The 20,099-nt window shown below is 46.9% G+C and overlaps 1 protein-coding gene across 1 annotated transcript in view; it reads right to left on the reverse strand.

Moving 5' to 3' along the window:
• Positions 1–20,099, reverse strand: part of MOCOS (molybdenum cofactor sulfurase) — a 57,657-nt gene that overhangs the window by 33,044 nt on the left and 4,514 nt on the right. The window contains exons 2-8 of the mRNA XM_079942652.1: positions 18,164–18,253; positions 16,711–16,777; positions 15,188–15,832; positions 12,143–12,219; positions 9,059–9,258; positions 2,733–2,849; positions 307–753 (exon numbers count right to left, since the gene is read on the reverse strand). Of these exons, the coding sequence (XP_079798778.1) occupies positions 307–753; positions 2,733–2,849; positions 9,059–9,258; positions 12,143–12,219; positions 15,188–15,832; positions 16,711–16,777; positions 18,164–18,253 (1,643 nt within the window). The remainder of the gene's footprint in view (positions 1–306; positions 754–2,732; positions 2,850–9,058; positions 9,259–12,142; positions 12,220–15,187; positions 15,833–16,710; positions 16,778–18,163; positions 18,254–20,099) is intronic.

The following is a 20,099-nucleotide window of genomic DNA, read 5'->3' on the forward strand; positions in this document are numbered from 1 at the left end:
ACAAAGCACGTACGATGCTTCAGCAGGGAGCCAGCACACACACATTCGGTGAAAGTTACATCCTTAACTATCAACAGTAACTAGGTGGTCACACCCAGAAACAGGATCCTCTCAGGGGTCCCCCTAAGCAGAGCCACGGTCAAAAGTCAGCCCAAACCAAGAAAGGCAGAATGAGAGTGGCTACTAAGATTTTGATTTTCTGCATGCTTTCCTTCACTTCCTGAACTTTTTCCTTTGCTTTATCAAACAACATTATAAAGTAAACAAAAAAGAAGCAATCTCTTTAGCTGCCACTAAAACCCTTACCTCAAATGCGGCACAGGATTTGATTGGGTAGAGGAAAAGGTTGGTGACGATGTGTGACCCAAGGCCCCCATCCAGGATGCCTGCAGCTTTCTCTGAAGGGGTCTGCTGGGTTCTGGTGGTCTCCAGCAGAGGTGGGCGCAAACTCACAGCATCCACAGTGGTGGGTGCGTTGTCCCAAACCCTGGAGTCTGGGGAAGCATCTTCCTGAGGTGAGGGACTACGTCTGGCCCTGGTGGCAGGCAGGCTCTCTGCTGACAGGGCTCCAGCCTCCCCAGGCGTGGCCAGAGGGAGAGGCTGGCCATGAGACGGGCGCAGTCGGGTTGCTATGATGAACCTGAGAAAGGCCTGGGCATCCTCAAGCGTAGACATGTATCCAAACGAAATCCTCACAGATCCCGTCGGCTGCCCATCTATGAGGTCCACATCGTCACCGCAGACATGACCAGCCTAGAATAAAGAAATAAGTCAGCCAGAGTGACTCATTCCTCACGGATAAAGTGGAAACCATTTTGTAAAACAAGTTTTGTTAATCTTATAATATAAATTTAACCCAGGAAAAAAGAACTGCAACACTAATAGGAGCCGTGTGCCTGAGGCATAGTTCCAGAAGCACAGAGACTCACTCTCTGGACGTCACTCTTAACTGTGAATTGGGATCTATACCAATCTTAGGGGGCCACTAAAAAGTCTAAAAGATACAACATTGTAAATCAACTATACTTCAATAAAAATAAATAAATAAATTTGTTTTTTTAAGTTTAAAAGAAATCATTCATGGAAAGCATTTACCAGAAACACGCACACAGTGCTCACCCACAGAGGTATCAAAAGACAGACCAAAGTTTCAGAAGCACAGATGGGTCAGCTCCTTGGTCTACCTAGGGCTTAAGTGAGAGGACCACCTGCTGGCCATGCCTCTTAGCCTCTCTCAGAACCAAAGGGAGGTCTGCATCCCTGACAGCTGCCCTTTGACAAGAGGGCAAGACAGAGGTGCTGCCCCTATGAATAACCGGCCCAAGGCCAGGATGAAAGCCAAAGGCAGTATGAGTGCCCGGTCGGGAGGTGGTGAAAGAAAGGCAAGATGTCCCCAAGCCTCTCCAAGCCTGGCAGCCTGGTCGCTGCTCCAGCTGCCTACCTCCCCCAGAGCTGAACCCAAGTCAGTCACCCAAGGAGATGAAGCCACGGCATTCCACAGGATCAATATTACATCAGGAACTGCATTCGTTTCTGTTCTAAGACTCCTTCTCTCTCTTTCTATTTATTTTATTTTATTATTAGTATTTTTTAACCACACCATGTGGTGTGAGGGATCTTAGTTCCCCGACCAGGCATCAAACCCACACCCTGTGCAGTGGAAGCACCGAGTCTTAACCACTGGGCCGCCAGGGAATTCCCCCTTCTCTCTCTCTCTCTCTCTCTCTTTTTTTTTTTTTAAGATTTATCTTTTTTGGGGTTTTTTTGGCTGCATCAGGCCTTAGTTGTGGCACGCAGGATCTTCATTGAGGCATGCAGGATCTTTCATTGTGGCGCGTGGGCTTCTCTCTAGTTGTGGCATGCGGGTTTTCTCTCTCTAGTTGTTGCGCGTTGGCTCCTGAGCACGTGGGCTCTGTAGTTTGCAGCACGTGGGCTCTAGTTGAGGTGCACAAGCTCAGTAGTTGTGGCGTGCGGGCCTAGTTACCTCGCAGCGTGTGGGATCTTAGTTTCCTGACCAGGGATCGAACCTGCGTCCCCGGCATTGTAAGGTGGATTCTTTACCACTGGACCACCAGGGGAGTTCCCCCCTCCTTTTTTAAATAAAACATTGTTCACAGTTGGTTGGGATTTAATATATTCAATATTTAGTGGCAACCAAAAGAAACTTAAGTTAGAAACTATTCTGATATAAAGAAGGGCTCTTTGCCACTCAAACCATTCTTATGAAATGGTTCAAAACAGGCTGTACCTTGAAGTAACAAACCAGCCCAGAGGAGCGGCAGGAAGAGAGGGGACCTGAGAAATGCAGAATGCCCCGTAGAAGAGTTCCTCTCCTCACCCAACCCAGACATGAGCTACCTCCTGCTTGGAGATTTCGCGCTGGCAGGACTGAACTAGCTAAGGGCCCTCTGCGTGTACGAGCACATTTTCACATTTGCTTGACCCCTGTTAAAAGCCCTCTTCTGGAAAAAAAAAAAAAAAAAAAAAAAAACCCTCTTCTGCCTCTAAATGTTTGCCCTCAAACTAAAAAATGACTGCCAGAGACATAGTATCTTGAAGTGGTTTCTATTTTTGTTGACCCTTTTTCTTTACACATTCACAGGGTGGGCTCAGAGAAATGAGCTCGCAGATCCAGCCCTGACCCCAGACACACGACCAGCCTCTAATGAAGTTAGAGGCACCGCCACTGGGGTTTGCTGGCTAGCGTTTGGACCACACGATCCAGTACCAACCTGAAGATGCTTCTTGATCATCTCATCACTTAGCCCCAGGTGTCTCTGGCAGGCCCCAGTGTTACAGAAGCAGCCGGTTCGCACGTGGATGTTGTGAAGACTGGCCATTTTATCCACCTGCGGGTTTAATATATGACATGGAACCAGTGTTAGGAGTGTCCAGTTTTACTCTGATTGCCTGGGAAGGAGTTTCAGATCCACACTTGGACCTCTCTTTCTTAACAGTAAAATGAAAATATGAGCTTGGAATTTTGCTCTAAGGGGCCGTGATCTATCGTAGGTTTACTAAATACATTTTATAAAATGTTACTGATAATTAAATCTTATCCAGTTGGGTTATAAACATAGGCCTGAGAAAAGTGAAAGATATCAAATTCACACCAAACTCCAAGTTAAGAGCTCACATGTAAAACAAACAATCTGATTTCTTAAATGAGCAGACATTTTTCCAAAGAAGACACACAAATGCCCAACAGGTACATGAAAAGGTACTCAACATCACTAATTGTCAGGAAAATGTAAATCAAAACCGCAATGACATCAGCTCTCAAATATCTAATAGCGAGCATCTAATATCACACCTGTTAGAACAGCTATTGTCAGAAAGACAACACATAACAGGAGGTGGAGAGAATGTGGAGAAAAGGGAATCCTCGTGCACTGCTGGTGGGAATGTAAGCTGGTGAGGAACTATGGAAAACAGTATGGAGGTTCCTTAAAAAATGTAAAATAGGGCTTCCCTGGTGGCGCAGTGGTTGAGAATCTGCCTGCTAATGCTGGGGACATGGGTTCGAGCCCTGGTCTGGGAAGTTCCCACATGCCGCGGAGCGGCTGGGCCCGTGAGCCACAACTACTGAGCCTGTGCGTCTGGAGCCTGTGCTCCGCAACAAGAGAAGCCGCGATAGTGAGAGGCCCTCGATAGTGAGAGGCCCGCGCACCGCGATGAAGAGTGGCCCCCCGCTTGCCACAACTAGAGAAAGCCCTCGCACAGAAATGAAGACCCAACACAGCCAAAAATAAAATAAATAAACAAACAAACAAAAAAAAATGTAAAATAGAATGAATTGCTGGAACTTTGATCCAGCAATTCTACCTCTGGGTATTTATCCGAAGGAAATGAAATCACTGTCTTGAAAAGATATCTGCACCCCCATGTTCATTACAGTATTTGCACTAGCCAACAAATGGAAACAACTTAAGTATCCATCAAAGGATGAATGGATAAAAAATATGTGATTTATAAATATTATTATTCGGCTATAAAAAAGGAAATCCTGCCATCTGTGACAACGTGGATGGACCTTGAGGGCATTATGCTAAGTCATAATGAAATACGCTAAGTCATAATGAAAACTGCTAAGAAATGAGTCAGACAAAGACAAATACTGTATGATCTCATCTACATGTGGAATCAAATCAAAATTCATAGACACTGAGAGCAGATTGGTGACTGCCAGAGGCAAGGGATGGGGGTCGTGAAGGTGGTCAAAAGATACAAACTTCTAGTTCTAAGAAAAATAAGTCCTGGGGATGTACTGTACCGCATGGTGACTATAGTTAACAACACTGCATGGCGCATGTACAAGTTGCTGAGAGAGTAAGTCCTGAAAGCCGTCATCACAAGAAAAACAATTTGTAACTATGTGTGGTGACGGGTGTTAACTAAACCTGTAGTAATCATTTCGCAATATACATATATATCAAATCACTGCACTGTACACCTAAAACTAATACAATGTTATACATCAGTTATATCTCAATTGTTAAAAAATATTTTTAGTAAATTAATCTTTGAAAAAAGAGCCCACATGTTTCAAGGGAGATTCACAAAAATAAAATCTGAGGGCGGCTGGGACGTGGGGCAGCTCCCTGGCATCCTCTGCTTCCGGGTAGATTCCCGGAGCAGGACTTAGCAGAGCTACCAGTCAGAGCAGCTCTGCCTCAGCTCCCAGCCCAGGCTACAAACATTACTGTGTTGACACTGTGGGTTATCGATTTGCTTTCATAATGTTTCAGACTTTGGGTTGAATCACAGAACTAACTGCTGCTCAATCCAGAAGTTCCAAGGCTCTTTCCCGTCCCCTGGAAGCTAGGCAGGTGATTCGTAGTCACAAGACTCAAAGGTGAGCTGGCACGAGGGATGTTTATCCCAGCTCTTCTGTTTGTGGGTCCAGGGCTCCATTCTCCCAAGGGCCTGGGGGCCCAGTGAGGGTCCTCAGCCCTGGTGACTCAGGTTAAACTTGGGGGAGTGCCCTAAATGCATTCAAGGAAACAAACACATCTTGCCCAGTCAGAGAAGCCTTTGAAACTTTTCTCCCTGGGAAGTACAGGTGGGGGACACAGACACAGGTCACCAGGTGGTCAGCCTGGCCTCCCCGCTAGGCAAGCGCAGCGGTGTTACCTCCCACACACCCTTATGGGAACTACACTGTCTTCCCTTTAGCCGTCTCCCCTGGATGGTCAGAGTGAAAAGAAGCCACCTCTGCTGGTGAAATCCCAGGAGTTCCCTGCTCTCTGAGGTGAGACCTGGCGGCACCACTGGGTCTGGCCTACTCCACCTCCAGGATCAGGTGGTCTCCATTCAAGGGGCAGCCCCTAGGAAAGCCCCTCACTCCCCGACCCCAACTCCAGCCAAGCTGAATGAGAAGTCTCCCCCACCCACCCCGTATCCACTATTCCAGCTACCACAGCCACAAAACAAGGCACCCAAACCTGGCGGCCTAAAACAATAACCATTTTATTGTGCTCACGGCTACAGGGGGGTCAGGAATTCAGAAAAACCCCAGAGGAGCTGGCTTGTCTGAGCTGGGAAGACTAGAAGGCTGGGAGCGACATGACGTCTGGGGCTGGAATCACCTGGAGACTCAGCTTCTCATGTATGCGTCTGGCCTCCAAGCCAGAAGGGGTCAAAGCAGACAGTCACCATCATGCCTGCTTTTGGCTTCCTCACAGCATGGCCGCTCAGTGTAAAACTTCTTACACAGTAACTCGAGGCTCCAAAAGTGAATGCCCCGGGGAGCAGTGCTGATGCTGCGGGGCCTTTTCTGACCCAACCTCCAAAGCCAAGCAGTGTCACCTTCTGTAGCATTCTGTTGGTTATGAGTGAGTCATAGACCTGCCAAGATTCTAAGGGGAAGAGACAGGGACCCCACCTAGAAGAGCATGTGGGTGGAAGAGGCTGTTTCGGCCACGCTTACCCTTCATACTAATTTCTCATCACAACTTCATCTCCTCTCACCCTGAGACCTTTGGAATCCCACACAGGCTCGGCCAGTGCCCAGCCAGGTGAAGGAGTTGGCTGCTGGGGCAGGATGAGTGCTGCATCCAGGGAGGGTGAGAAACCGGCCTGACCACAGTGCAATAGAGCACTTGCTTCATACCAGCTCAGTGCTAAGGGGCTGTGTATTGTAACTCATTTAATTCTCGTGACAACCTATCAGCAGGGAAGATTGTTACCCCCATTTCACGGAGACTTGGGGAGCTTACATTAACTCACCCAAGCTCCCAGAGCCAGCAAGAGGCAGTCCAAATCTCAACCCACCCTCTTAACCACTGGGTAGACTGACTTCCAACAGAGGGGAGAATGCAATTCGGAGATTTGGATGTCAAAAACAAGAACCCAAAATCTTCTCACAGAAGGCTCAATTCTTTCACGCATCCCTTGAAAAAGAGAAGCCAGACCCAGCCATGACGCCATCTGATCTTTCTGAAGGCCCCCCAAATCCCTGTGGAATTCCCACATGTGAAGGAGCCCAGGAAAACCCAAGATTCTCCCGGGCCGGCACAGCTGGCCATGCCTCAGCCTCGGCCTCCACTCATAGGATGAGCTTCCTCTACAAAGGCACAGAGGGAGAAACCCATCCTGTGCGATGCCTTGGAGAATGAAGGTCCTGGTGAAGTCAGCCAGGCACCCAGATAGGCTCCCTGAGGGGGAGGGGGAGTCTTCCTCTTGAGGCTTCTCTGGCAAACGGGGGGGGGGGGGTTCTTTCACCGCTGCTTCGTCCAAGCAGAACCCTGTGGGCCCACCACCCCCCGCCAAGTACAAAGGCTGCCTCTTATTTGTAGAGAAGCTGAAGTCTCCCAGGCCTCCCAGAGTCACAAAAGAAAAGGCTTGAGCAGTTAATGATTAGGGCAAGAGAGTCACAGACTCTGTGTCTGATGAAAGAATGGGATTAATGCCATTGCTTGTAATAATCTATATCTTTGTGGGCATAGGAATAACTGTAGCTTGCTCTGCCCATATATGTGAGCGGGCAACTAAAACTGTCAACAAAGAGATGCTACAGACCCATGTCGACGTCTTTCACTCTAAGATCTCGACACCTTCTCTCAGCATGAAGCAGTTACAGAAGATGGACCTTCACTCCTATTCGCATAGAAATGTAATGATGTCTGATAGTGGGGATTTGTAAGCAGCTCTTTTGCCCCTTTTCTGTTTGTTCATTTCTGTTTTCCTCAGACAGACCTTAATTGTAAAAATGAGATCACTAGGTAACATTTAACCTAACTCCGGACTTCTGCTCTACTGAATGTACACAGTGCCTTGCTTAACCAGGATTCCTTTCCTGGATTAAAAGGAGTAAGAATGAAGAATTAAGTAGTTAAAGAATGACTGACTCTCTAATTAAGTAGTTAAAGAATAACAGCTTCCCTGTTAGCAAATTTGCAGGCGGATAACAGGGGCAAGAGAACATCCAATTGCAGGTGGACCATGAGGACAAGACAGTACCAAACGAAGATCAGAAGTCAGTGGGTCTGCACACAATGGAAAGATGATGACAATCTGATCTCCTACCTTAATGATTAACTGAGACTCTTTCCCCTTTTTCCCTTTAAAAATTGTCATGGCTGAGCAGAATCTTCGGAGTTGGTCTCCAGACATGAGTCCACTTTCTCCCCAGATTGCCAGTTTTTCTGAATAAAGCACCTTTCCTTTCTACTGACGCTTGCCCCTCGATTATTAGCTTTTGAGTGGTGAGCAACCCAGCCTGAGTTTGGTAACATGCCTGCCACAGCACACTTCATGGTCGCTTGTCTGCCCTCCTCCACACCCCTGAAAACATACACTTATTTTAGGTTTGAGAACGAAACTTATTGTACCAATAACCTAGAATAACATATTTGAGAAGGCAAAGCTTTGGCCCCGATGCATTTTCCACCATCCCTCTAAGCATTTACAATCGCCCGCTTCTGAGTGGGGCTGGGCTGTGTAAGTGAGGGGTAGTGTGGGCTGGGGTCTTCACAGTCAACTCACCCAAGGGACAGCTTATGGTTGTAGAGTGTTGGCCCGTGGACACCAGTGAGAACCAACATTTCCCCCAGAGAATATTTCTCAAGTTGGTTCCTCAGTGAGTTTATGGCTATTCAGAAGTGGGGACAGGATTCCTTGAGAAATGGATTTTGTTTGAGAAATTCTGGGTTTGACAAAGGTGTGTGGAGATAGTGGCTTTCAAGGGAAGACGAGCACTATCTTCCAAACTTATGTGATGATCAAATCTGCTCCTCACGGCAGTTCTAGAAACCCGGGCTCTGAGAAGGGCCTTGAGCTCCCCATGCCCCGTGTGTGACAGCCCATCTGCTGACCACCTAGGGCCATGTCTGAGTGCTCAGTGTGACTCTAGATTTCTTAATGTACTGGGCAGTGACCAGCTTACTCAGCTGTGGTAAGGATCCAAGCAGTTCCCAAACCTGAATTGTTTTCATGGGAAAATACATACAAAGGGTATATCTACAGAAAATACTTTATAACCAATCTACCAAATCCTTTGAACTCATAATACGGATGAACTATGGCAGACATAAGGGCTTTTGTGCTACTAAGGACATCATTCCTACTTCATTAAATAAAAAAAGAGTTATGAGTTCCAAGCAACATGCAAACAAATGGTGGTAAGAGGCCCAGAATTTTGTGTAACACTATGATATGGTCTGATGTATCAGTGGGGCTACCAAGCTGTTTGTACATGAAACGACATCAGACAGGCTGTTCTGTCTACACTACCTTAGGGTGTCTTCCCTTGCTGGCAAGCTTCAGCTGTCCCCTACCACTGCCATCAGAGACTCGACCTCTCTCTTTCCATTTGAAATTGATCACCTGTAGCTAAATAAGGAGGGCTGAAGAACTAAATAGCTGTGCTTGTTAGAACAAGAGTAAAGAGCCTCTAAGGAAGGACCAGTGGCCTCTCCAACAGTGCACAGGATTCATCATGGCTATTGCAAGGGCCCAGAGGCCTTGACTGCAAATTTCAGGGCTCAGAAAGGCTTCAGAATTCCAGACAAGAGTGATTCTGTTGTGAACAGGTCAGCAAGATGAAAAGAAAACCCACCTGGGAGTAACCAATGATGTTCCCATTGTCATCGAGCACGTTGAAGCTGATGACCGGACCCTGAACCTCTGGGCTGCTGAACTCAGAGTCGCTATAAATCTGCACGACAGGGGCTCCGTTGGGGTACCGAAGGGCGGACAGGGCGGCGTAGGTGTACCGAGCCAGGGTAAAGGTGTGCTGCCTGATGTTCTCCATTCCACCTCAAAACAGTTATGAAGACAAAAGGGGATCATGAACTCTATGTAAAATTCACTATCTCATTTTTAAGAAAATGAGATCATTATAACTGGCAAACTTGGACCTCATATTAATGATTTTAAATACTTGTAAATAGTTCATGGTACTGCCCACATGATAAATGATTAGGTCATTGGTACCGAACGACAGTTTACCACTGCTGCTTCTGCGGAATTTTTCCATAGGAATTGTTGTCATCTTCCTTTTTTCTTTTTTTCCAGCTTTTTGCACTTTAATGTGTAATACTCGAGGTACAAGAAAACTGCATCTAACATTGTCCTAAATCAGAGAAATCAGATCAGTCCTCAAGGGCTCCAGAGTGAACAGCATCTTCATAACCTCTATGCTTATTGTCTTTGCTTTCTGGGTATAATTTGATAAGATCATTAATTTGAAGAATGGTGATTGCAGCTTCAGTTGCAACTTTCAAACTCTTAACTTTAACTATGGTTGGTTCAAACCCCCCTGCTTGTTTGTTGTCTTGGGGTTTACCATTGACCAAGTCAAGACCAATCCATTTTAGATTTTTGTGTTCTGGGTTAACTTGAGTCTCATCATGAAAAGCTCTTAATTTTGCAATCAGATCTGTGGAGTCTTGGGCAGCATTAACTGCAAGAGTATTAGGAATAACAAGAAGAGATCTTGCAAACTCGGCAATAGCAAGCTGTTCCCGGGAGCCCGTGCTGGTACGTAGTTTTTGAGGTGTATGGAAAGGGCTGTTTCTACAGCACCCTCACCCGGAGCCACAGATTCCGACTCCAAAACTCTTCACTACACAAAGAGCTCCACCTCGTCACACGTGAAATCATTTGCCCCACGTAAGATGACTGACGCAGAGGTATGAGCCTCAGTGCTATTTAAAACAGTGAAATTCTTAAATCAATGCTTTAATAAGTCCATGCAGAAATCCACTCTAAGTGCCTTGATGAAATCCTGCTTACACAGGACATTTAGACATGGAAGCAATGTCTAGACCATGGAGAAGAGATGAAATGGTTACTTCACCTCAATTTACAATGGCCCAACATTATTTTACCCCATGCGTATAACTGCTTATATCACTGAAAGACTATAGCAGCCAATAAATGGGAAGTCATCTTCCTTTAAAAAAAAAAAATGTTACTTAAGCATTCAGATAATTTAGACCCTTTGGTAACAGATTGCAAAAATGTACAATTTTGTCTTTAAATGTATCTCTTTTTTGCTGTTACTGTTTGTTTACGTTAATTTTTAAATCTTTTTTTTTTTTTTTTTTTTTTTTAGTTTCTTGGCCACACCTCACAGCATGCAGGATCCTAGTTCCCCCACCAGGGATCGAACCTGCGTCCACTGCAGTGGCAGCTCGGTGTCCCAACCACTGGAGTGCCAGGGAAGTTCCCTAAATCATTTTAATATTATACAAAGCAGTTAAGGATACTTACTATAACATGGATGAACCCTGAAAACATTATGCGAAGTGAAATAAGCCAGACACAAAAGGACAAATATTGTATTATTCCTCTTACATAAGGTTACTAGGGGCTGGGGGAGGGGAAATGGGGAGTTACTGTTTCTTCAGTTTGGGATGATGAAAGTCCTGGAGAAGGATAGTGGCGATGGTTGCTCAACGATGTGAATATACTTAATGCCACTGAATTGAATATTTTAAAAGGGCTAAACTGGTACATTTTATGTTATATAGATTTCACCACAATTTTTTCTAAAAAAGAGCCTAACTAAGTAGGAAAAATCAGGGTTTGCCTTACTGTGGGGCTGATATTGTCAGTCTGCCTTCAGAGGTGGCCCTGGCTGTGTCAGACCCTCTCACTTGTGGTTTGGATACCTTGCTAGTATCTGTCCTTGAGAAAGTGCTCATTTCTCAATGTCTATCTTGATTATCTCCCCTTTGTCTGGATGATGCCCACTCACCTCCCTGCATTACCGTCACGACAGCCCTCCTATGAATTCTGTCTGCCCGCAGTTTTAGGCCTAGGCTGAGGACCTAAGGGTCCTCTTATTATGATGAGAGAGACAGAGACAGAGAGAGAGAGAGGGCTGCCTAACTGCTAAGCCGCGTCCCTGGTTCACCATGACCCCATACCCATGTGGACGGTACAAGCAGTTCTAGAAGCTTAGCCTCTGACAGGAGCGTCCAGAGCGCAGCAGGAGTGAGGAGTCATGGCTCACCAGACAGAGGTTCTTCCAGCCTTGTGCCTTGTGCCAAGCCCCATAAGATGGGAAGTGGCATCCATCTGTGTGTTAGCCTGTGGGGAATGTCCCCCACCTGCTCACACACCCCAAGCACTTGTCAGGAAAGAAAACATGTATCATTGCAAAGGCCAGCAGAAGAGACAGTGTTTGGGGGCTCAGGGTTAGACCTTAGCATTGCCTGGGTTTAAACCCTAGCGCTCCCAGGTTCCAGCTCCCTGGTCCTGGGGAAGGCATTCAACGTCTCTGAGCATAAGCTCCTTCGTGGTCAAAGTGGGCTCATCATAAAGTTCCCCTGTGGGAAGACCCAGCAAGGTAAGAGCTAAATAAGGCCTCAGGATCTGTAAGCATTCCCAGTGCAGGGACCAAGGAGGGCTCCTCTGCGTCTGTGAGGTTATTAATCTCTGGATTTGGAATGTCTATCACTTGTTAAAATGTTCTTTTAACCGACCAAAAAAAAAGGTCCAGTTTCTTGCTCTTGCCTCAGAAGTCATTTCTGGAAGTTCTTTAGAATCAGCTTCATCTGCATCGGTGCAGAGCTGCCATGTGCCGCTCACCTGCACAGACTCTCTCCTTATCTGAATCCCACCCAGGCCAGGGCTCCCTCGAGGACACGGGCAACAGGAAGCAAATTCCACACAGATAAAGAGGTCCACTGACCTGTGAGGCGCTCTAAGACATCGAATCCATGTTTCAGCGCTATCACGTCAAGGAAGGAGATGGTACCATCTTCAAATCTGTAACGGTGGTGAGGGCGACGAGGTCAAGCTGCGGCTAACTCCTCCGTGTGCATTTTGTATATGTGACAACGGGGCTTTGACTCTAGCCTTAGCCGGAATCCATGGAGACCTTGCCTCTGCTGCCTTATACAACGCTGCTCTCCCCTCTCCTTCTCAAGACAGAGGGCCATGCACACCAAGACATGCCGGCTGCCTCTGGGCCTGACCTGGTCTGCAGCTTACTTGGGATGGGCTGGCAGTGGTGATAAAGGGCCCTGAAAGACAGTCACCACCTTGGAAGACTTCAGACTTGACAAAACCTCAAGTGCTGTGGGTTCTGGAAATGCTGCCCTTGACCCCAAGAGAGCACCACTGACAGGGCATCAATCCAGTCAGATCAATTGTGCAGCCACGAGGTTCTTGACAAGAGCCTATGATTATGAAGTCTATAGGACCACAGCTATTATAAGGCTCTCAATAAACTTCCTGATTATCGTTATAATTATATTTGCATTTTATAATTATTCATTTAGACAAAATCCTCATCAAATCTTTACTGTCCATGTACTGCATGCCGGGCACTGTTCTAGGTGCTAAGGATACGGCAGTTAACGTGACAGGTAGGATCCCTGCCTTCACAGGGCACAGAAACAAGGAGTAACAAACAGCAAACATGCTGGGAAGCCAAATAAGCATCAAGCCGGGGGGTGACGAGTGCAATGAAGTTGCCTAAGCAGGAGGGCTGGCGGCTGCTTTAGATGAGATGGTCAGGGGAAGTCCTCTCCGAGGGAGATCATTCAAGCAGAGACCGAGTGGAATTAAGGGAGCGAAGGAAACTGCTCATTTTTGAAAACAGTTTTGGAGGGAAACAGAGTTCCAGGGAGAGGGTGCAGCAAAGGCCCTGAGCAGGTAGAGCCAGAACAGCAAGGAGGTCAGTGAGGCCAGGAGCAAGACAGCAAGGCGGAGGGCTTCACCCTGGATGAGACGAGTGGCCGGAGGGCTCTGAGCAGAGAGGAGTGGCGATGGGGCCTAGGTTTTGATAAAACGCCTCTGGCTGCTTCATTAGTGAGGGGGAAGCCTGGGGCACAGCGAGGAGTTCCCAGCAAGCATCCCACAAAGGGTGGTGACAAACAGCAGTCTTTATGCAAGTTGAAGTTTTCAATGGAAATACCGTGCTTTGTATTTTAACACTCTAGGGATAAGAGTTGCTCAAAATATCATTACCGGAATGTTAATATCCTTATAAAACTAATGGTAATTAATAGATATACAGAAGTAATAATGAATCGGTTGACAGTTAATTGACCATTAATAAGTTAGTAACTAATGACTCCTTAATAAATTAAACATGATTAGGCAATAATGGCTTCTGTTATTAATTGATCAATAATAAATAATTATTGATTGATCAATAATTAACAGACTCTTAGGAGAAAAGGGAGATGTTTTTGTTTCCATCAGGGGTTGTTTCTCACTGGGTTATAAAACAGAAAAGGTTAAGAACAGAGTTCAGATGCATGTTCAAGAAACATTTGAGCTCGGTATTAAATCTCAAGCTCTAGTGCTAGGTTCACACGAAAAACATGAAGCTTCTAATGGTAAATAAGTACATTCAGCTTTCTGCGAATCCTGGTGCGGCACCTGCTATAAGGCGATTCACCCAGATTGAAGGCAAGAGGTCCGGTCCAGCCCAGCCCACGCATGCCGTGCCTGTAATGAGCTGCCCCACTCCTCTAGGTCTTCAGGTGCCCCTACTGACTAAATAAAGTTTGGGTTGTCATTTTGTTCTGCCTTTAATTTACATGATGTTGTGCCTGTCATTCTTTTCTCACTTGCTTATATTATATGCTACGTTATCACACTTGGATTCAAAAGGTTTTACATTAGCTTTCCTGTTTTAGAATCGCGCAACTCTGGAGAAGTCCTAAATGAAAGAGACATCAGAGAGCCTCATAGCCTACTGATGCCAACTCAACCTTGGTGCTTCACCTATATTAGCTCTAAAGAACTGTATCCTTTTAAAGATGCACTTTATAGGAAAAACATGAGGTGCAGAGATCAAGTCACAGGCTCCTATTCCCACAAACAGTGTGCAGTGGAGCCAGGATTCACTCCCCAACGATCCAGCTCCAGAACCTACACTCTAGACTATGACTCTACTGCCGGGACCATGCGCCTACCTGCAGGACCCTTGAGTCTGCACCTGGGTCTGCGGGGCATCTGAGCCACCTTCCCATACAGGCCCCGGGGCCTTCTCAGGCACCAGCAGAGTGACCAGCTCCTGGCCCCCACCTCATGGTATCTCCCACTGTTGGACCCAGCAGAACCCTGGGTCAGCTGCCATTTTCACCCTCTCATACCTTCAACCTTACGGTCCCCAGCCACTGGCATCTGGGGGATTCCTGGGCACGAGCCACACCACCTTCCCCTGCACCCTGAGAATGACACATAGACCAACAAACCCAGGCAAGGAGCTGCCAGCCCTCAAACTTCCTTGGTAACCCCTGGGAGGCTCACAGAGGCTGCTGTTAGCTGTGCCCCCGAGTCTGGTGGCCTCTGATATAACTGGTTCCTCTTGCTGACTAGACACCAAGCTGAGCTGATACTAGCTGCTGAAATACAGCTATGCTGTCAACATGTATGCACACCTGTTCCAAATGGTACCATCCTTTTAAATCACTGCTTCAGTTGCTGCCCCCTCATGTCAGTGCTGTGGCAAAAGGCCTGGGGCCCATCCTCCTCACTCCCTGGAAGGCCTTCATCTCTTCTGCTCGCAGCCCTTCCCTGCAGGCCCTCATCCTCCCACAGCTGTGGAGAAGCCCACACACAGGGCAGAGTTCACAGCCCGCTATGGCAGCTCCAGCTGACCTCTGACTCCCGGATCCGGGCCCTGCCACCCAGCACCTCCCTTGCACCATCCTACAGGTGGCATAGGCCAGACCCGAGCCTTGCTGAGCTCCAGCGGCCACTCCCATCGCCGGGTTACCTTTCAGCCACCGACTCTCTGGGGATATAGAAGTCTTCTTCTGCAAGGTATGCAGTGGCCGTGCCTCCTCCAAAGTAGGTTTTCCTCAGCAGAGGAGCTGAGCGGCTATTCACCAGCAGGGCGCCCAGGCCAGTGGGGAAGCCAAAGATCTTATAGAAGGAGAGGGGGACAAAGTCTGCCCGGTGAACCGACAGGTCCAGAGGCGAGGTGCCCACGTAGGCAGCCGCATCCAGCAGTACGAACCACTTCCCAGGCCCGCCCACGGGGCACATCCGCCCGGACTTGACCTCTTCTATCCAGGACAGGGGGTACCTGGTCCCGGAAAAGTTACTCTGAGCTGGGTAGCAGAAGAGATGCAGAGGCTGGCCGTCGGGGTCGCTGGCAGCGGTAGCATCCTGTTCTTCCGCCAGCCACATGTCCTCTGGCCTGACTGGGATGGAAGTGATGTTCATGGCCGCGACGACCTCCCTCATGCCCACCACAGACGTGTGGCTGTCAGTGAGGTAACAGAAGTGACTCCCGCTGCTTTCCGGGCCTGGGGGCACCCACGGGAAAGCCTCTGCCACCAGTTTAAGAGCAGCAGTGCTCCCGGCCGTGAAAATCACAGTGTAGTCCTCTGGGGAGGTGTGGAAGTGTGCCAGGATTCTGGAAGAGGCATAGCATCACGGAACTCCTTGGTTTCCCTCCAGTGTTAAATGTTTGGAGCTAGTTGTATTTCAACTAAATACGACATCTGTCTACCTTAAGAGCTAGGAAAAAGCCAGATAGGGTTTGCCACATGGTGAAGTTAGGGCAGGGGCAGAGGAAGTTGTGGGAAGAGATGGCAAATGGGTGCAAACCGGCAAAATCACCCAGCCTCCCAAATCCCCACCCCCAAATGGAGAAGACAAAAATCCACAACTACTTTAAACTCAGTTGAAAACACCCCTTCTCGGTCTACTGTCTGGCTCTATCATAACAAGTTTTCAATCATCAACTTGTTTAACACTGCTTTTAATACGGGCAGCCCTATAGCAAAAGAGTATCATTTTCAAACTGGAAATAATTTGAAATTGTATAGATTCAAATATCTTTAGGTACCACCTAAATTATTTGCCAAAAACTAATTAATTTGTTATGTGCAAATATTAGTAAAGGGGGGAAAACTGAAAAAACAAGATGTCTAAATCTGAAATACGAAAAGAAAAAAAAACAGAGAAAGCGTTTTTTTTTTCTCCCTGAAAAGAAGACTTAGGAACCTGGGTCACTCTGGCCCCCAGGAACTCTGGCACCAGCCCAGAGCCACACACAACAGCTTGGGCACCTCAGAGGTGCCTACCTGTGCTTCTGGCCGGCCCCGCTCTGCACCTGCTCAGCCTCACCTTCCTGTCCTCTGACCCTGATGGTTGTCAGCGTGCATGTGTGGCCATTTAGCTGAACGTGATCTTCCTGAAACCAGCTCAGAAGATCTGTGGGATGTGGGCAGGTGGCAGGAAGTCCATCCACCCACAGGTGCCACACAAGTTGGCGCCTCTGCTGCTCACCTGTAGCGCACCTGCTCCACCGTGTCATGGGTGAGCCTGCTGCTGCTGTTCTGGCTGTGAGGATTACCTGGCAGGTTACAAAGACAAAGCCGTTGGGTCACTACTTACAGTCTCTCCTTTTTTTTTTTTTTTTTTTTTTTTTTGCGGTACGCGGGCCTCTCACTGTTGTGGCCTCTCCCGTTGCGGAGCACAGGCCCCGGACGCGCAGGCTCAGCGGCCATGGCTCACGGGCGCAGCCGCTCCGCGGCATGTGGGATCCTCCCACACCGGGGCACGAACCCGTGTCCGCTGCACCGGCAGGCGGACTCTCAACCACTGCGCCACCAGGGAAGCCCTATAGTCTCTCCTTTTGTGTTCCTCCAAAATCGTCTCCCTCAGTTTCTCAAAATTTAAGCAAAAAAAATATCATAGGACCCAGCCTTCCCCAAGTTTCAAACAGTAAATTTAATCAGGGAAGTGAGAAAATGCAGTAAGAAAGGAAAAGTCAAGCAAGACAAAATAATAATGGTTTAGCCATTAAACAAAGTCAAGAACATTTAGTTCCTCCTCAAGGGCTATAGATAAGATTCCGGGCCCTATCCTTTGAGCTATTTTATAGATACTAAAACCCATACCAGGTGGAAGAAGTTAACTGTATGCTGCCCCTCCGCAGTTCTCCATTCACATCTGCACCGCTCTCCTCCCCTCCCTGGTTCTGGGCTGGAGTGTCTTGGCTCACGCTGTTCCTCCTGCCTAATCTGCCCTCTCCTCTTTTCCGAGTGAATTCCTGCTCTTCCTCTAGCATCCGCCCCACTCCTGTAGAAGCTTTCTGTGACACTCACGCTGCCAACTCACCGTCACTCTGCAGATACAGACCCCCGTAGTGCCGGGGACTTTTGGTCACAGCCCTTTGCTCAATTGATAATTTACTTTATTTACATTTTACACTACTTTACTTTTCTTTTCTTTTTTTTTTTAACATTTATTTGGCGATCACTTGATTGAGGTCTTGTCTTTACTAGACCACAGTCCATGAAGGCAGGGACTGTATTACTTTGTTCCCATTACAACACCATGCCCCCAACACCAGAGTGGCTTAATAAACATTTACAGGGTGAATGAATGAACGAATGAATGTTCCTCCTGCTGTCCCACCCTCTGCACTGTGCTGGTCCCACAGGGTCATCCCACCACCAAACACAGCACCCCGTGCCCTTCCTGCCACTGACCCCTTCTTCTGGAAGTAACCTGTGTGTCCCTGAGGCAGTCCCCCCCACCCAGCAGCACATGTGCTACAGGGACTGACCCTGGGTGCTTGCTTGCCTGACCCCCTCTCTCACGGGGCTTACTCAGCTTTGTGTGTTCAGCACTGTCCCCGCCTGTTAATGTGACATTTTATTAAGCATAGATATATTAGCTGAATGTAGTTGGCTAACGTTCAGTGCAAAATCAGTTATGCTGTGTTTTTCTTTACCATAAACATTTTCCATGAGATCTTTAGTGAAGCTTGTAAGCTGGCTCTGGGGGAACAGCGTGGCTCCTGCATGGTCAAGATAGACAGTTCCTGAAAGAAAACACAAAATAAAGCTGGGATTATTCTTCAGAGGTATTCCACTCATCTCACCTAGATCTAGTTTGTGTGACCTGACCAGCGCCCATATGATGTGTTTAGACGTAACACCAGGCCACTGATTTCTCCCAGCCTTTTGACATGCATGCTCTTTTTTAATATTCTTTCTCTTATTCTTTTCCATTAAGGTTTATCACAATATACTGAATACAGTTCCCTGTGCTATGCAGTAGGATCTTGGTGTTTATCCATCCTGTATATACTCGTTTGCATCTGCTAACCCCGAACTCCCAGTCCTTCCCTCCCCCATCCCTCTCCCCCTTGATGTGCGCTTCTGAATTCAAGTGGAGGCATGAGCAATGGAAGAACTGCACTTTCGACATCTAATGACCCTTAGAGCCCTGACAGCCTTCCTGATGAACCAGCTCTCTTCTGAACCTGGGAGAGCAGCCCGCACAGAGGAGAAGCCCAGCGGACGTTCATGCTTCAGGATGGCAAAGCTATTTCATGTTATGACACACACCCTTTTCTGGAATTTCCGCGCAGCTTCCCAGGCTGTCAAGCCCTGATTCTACATTTCCATAGTGAGTTCCAAAGTCCTCAACCCTACAACAGCTGTGACAGCTTCGGAGATGACTGGGAATGGCTGTGGTCTTTCCAGTCTCTCTCATAAGCAGAGAAAGGTAAATTTAGATGACAGTGAGATACCAAGCGTTACCACTCAGATTGCCCCAGATCAAAAGGATAACTCACTGTATGGGGGAGGGTGTGGGGAAACAGGTCCGCTGTTACACGGCTGGTAGGAGGGTAAATGGGTGCAACTTCTTTATGGACAGAAATTTAGCAATATCGCTCATGCTTTAAAAATGCAAACTCCCTTGACCTAGCAATTTGTCTTCCAGGAATCTGTCTTATAAATTGTGAAATGGTCTGTCAGTGAGGACATTCAGTGCAGCACTGTCTGTAAGAGCAAAGCGTTGGAAATGACTTAAATATCTATCAACATGTATTTAAAATAAAGAATTTGAATACAGCCATCTAGTACTGACATGGAACAAACTCCAAGATATGTTTTCAAGAACATACAATAAGAATAGATTCTTCATGCACTTAACAAATATTTTTTGTTTTGTGCAGGATGGATTTTTCATTTATTTTATAAAAGCTTTATTGAGATTAATTCACATACTGTAAAATTTGCCCTTTTAAAGTTTCTGATTTAGTGGTTTTAGTATATTCGTAAAGTCGTGCAACCATGGCCACTATCTAATTTTAGAACACTTCATTCATCCCCAAAAGAGACCCCATACCCATTACCACTCACTCCCCAGATCCACCCAGCCCTAGCCCCTGGCAATCACCAATCTATTTTCTGCCTCTGTAGATCTGTCTACACTGGACATTGCATATAAATGAATCATACAACATGTGGTCTTTTGTGTCTAGCTTCTTTCACGTAGTATAATAATTCAAGTGCATCCATATTGTAGCATGTATCAGACTTCATTCCTTTCTTGGGACTGAATAGTATTCCGTTGCATGGATATGCCACATATTTCGTTTATCTATTCATCTGTTGATGAATATTTGGGTTGTTTCCAATTTTGCCTATTATAAATAATGCTGTTATGAATATTTGTATACAAGTTTCTGTGTGGACATATGTTTTCTCCCATTTGGTTGGTTGTTCTTTCACTTCCTTTATGATAGCCATTGAAAAAAAAATTTTTTTAATTTTGATGAAGTCCAATTTGTCTATTTTTGTTGCTTGTAATTTTGGGGTCATAAGAAACCATTGCCTAATCCAAGGTCCTGATGATTTATACTTATGCTTTCTTCT

The sequence above is a fragment of the Stenella coeruleoalba genome (assembly GCF_951394435.1).
Source record: "Stenella coeruleoalba genome assembly, chromosome: 14".
Classification (NCBI taxonomy): Eukaryota; Metazoa; Chordata; class Mammalia; order Artiodactyla; family Delphinidae; genus Stenella; species Stenella coeruleoalba.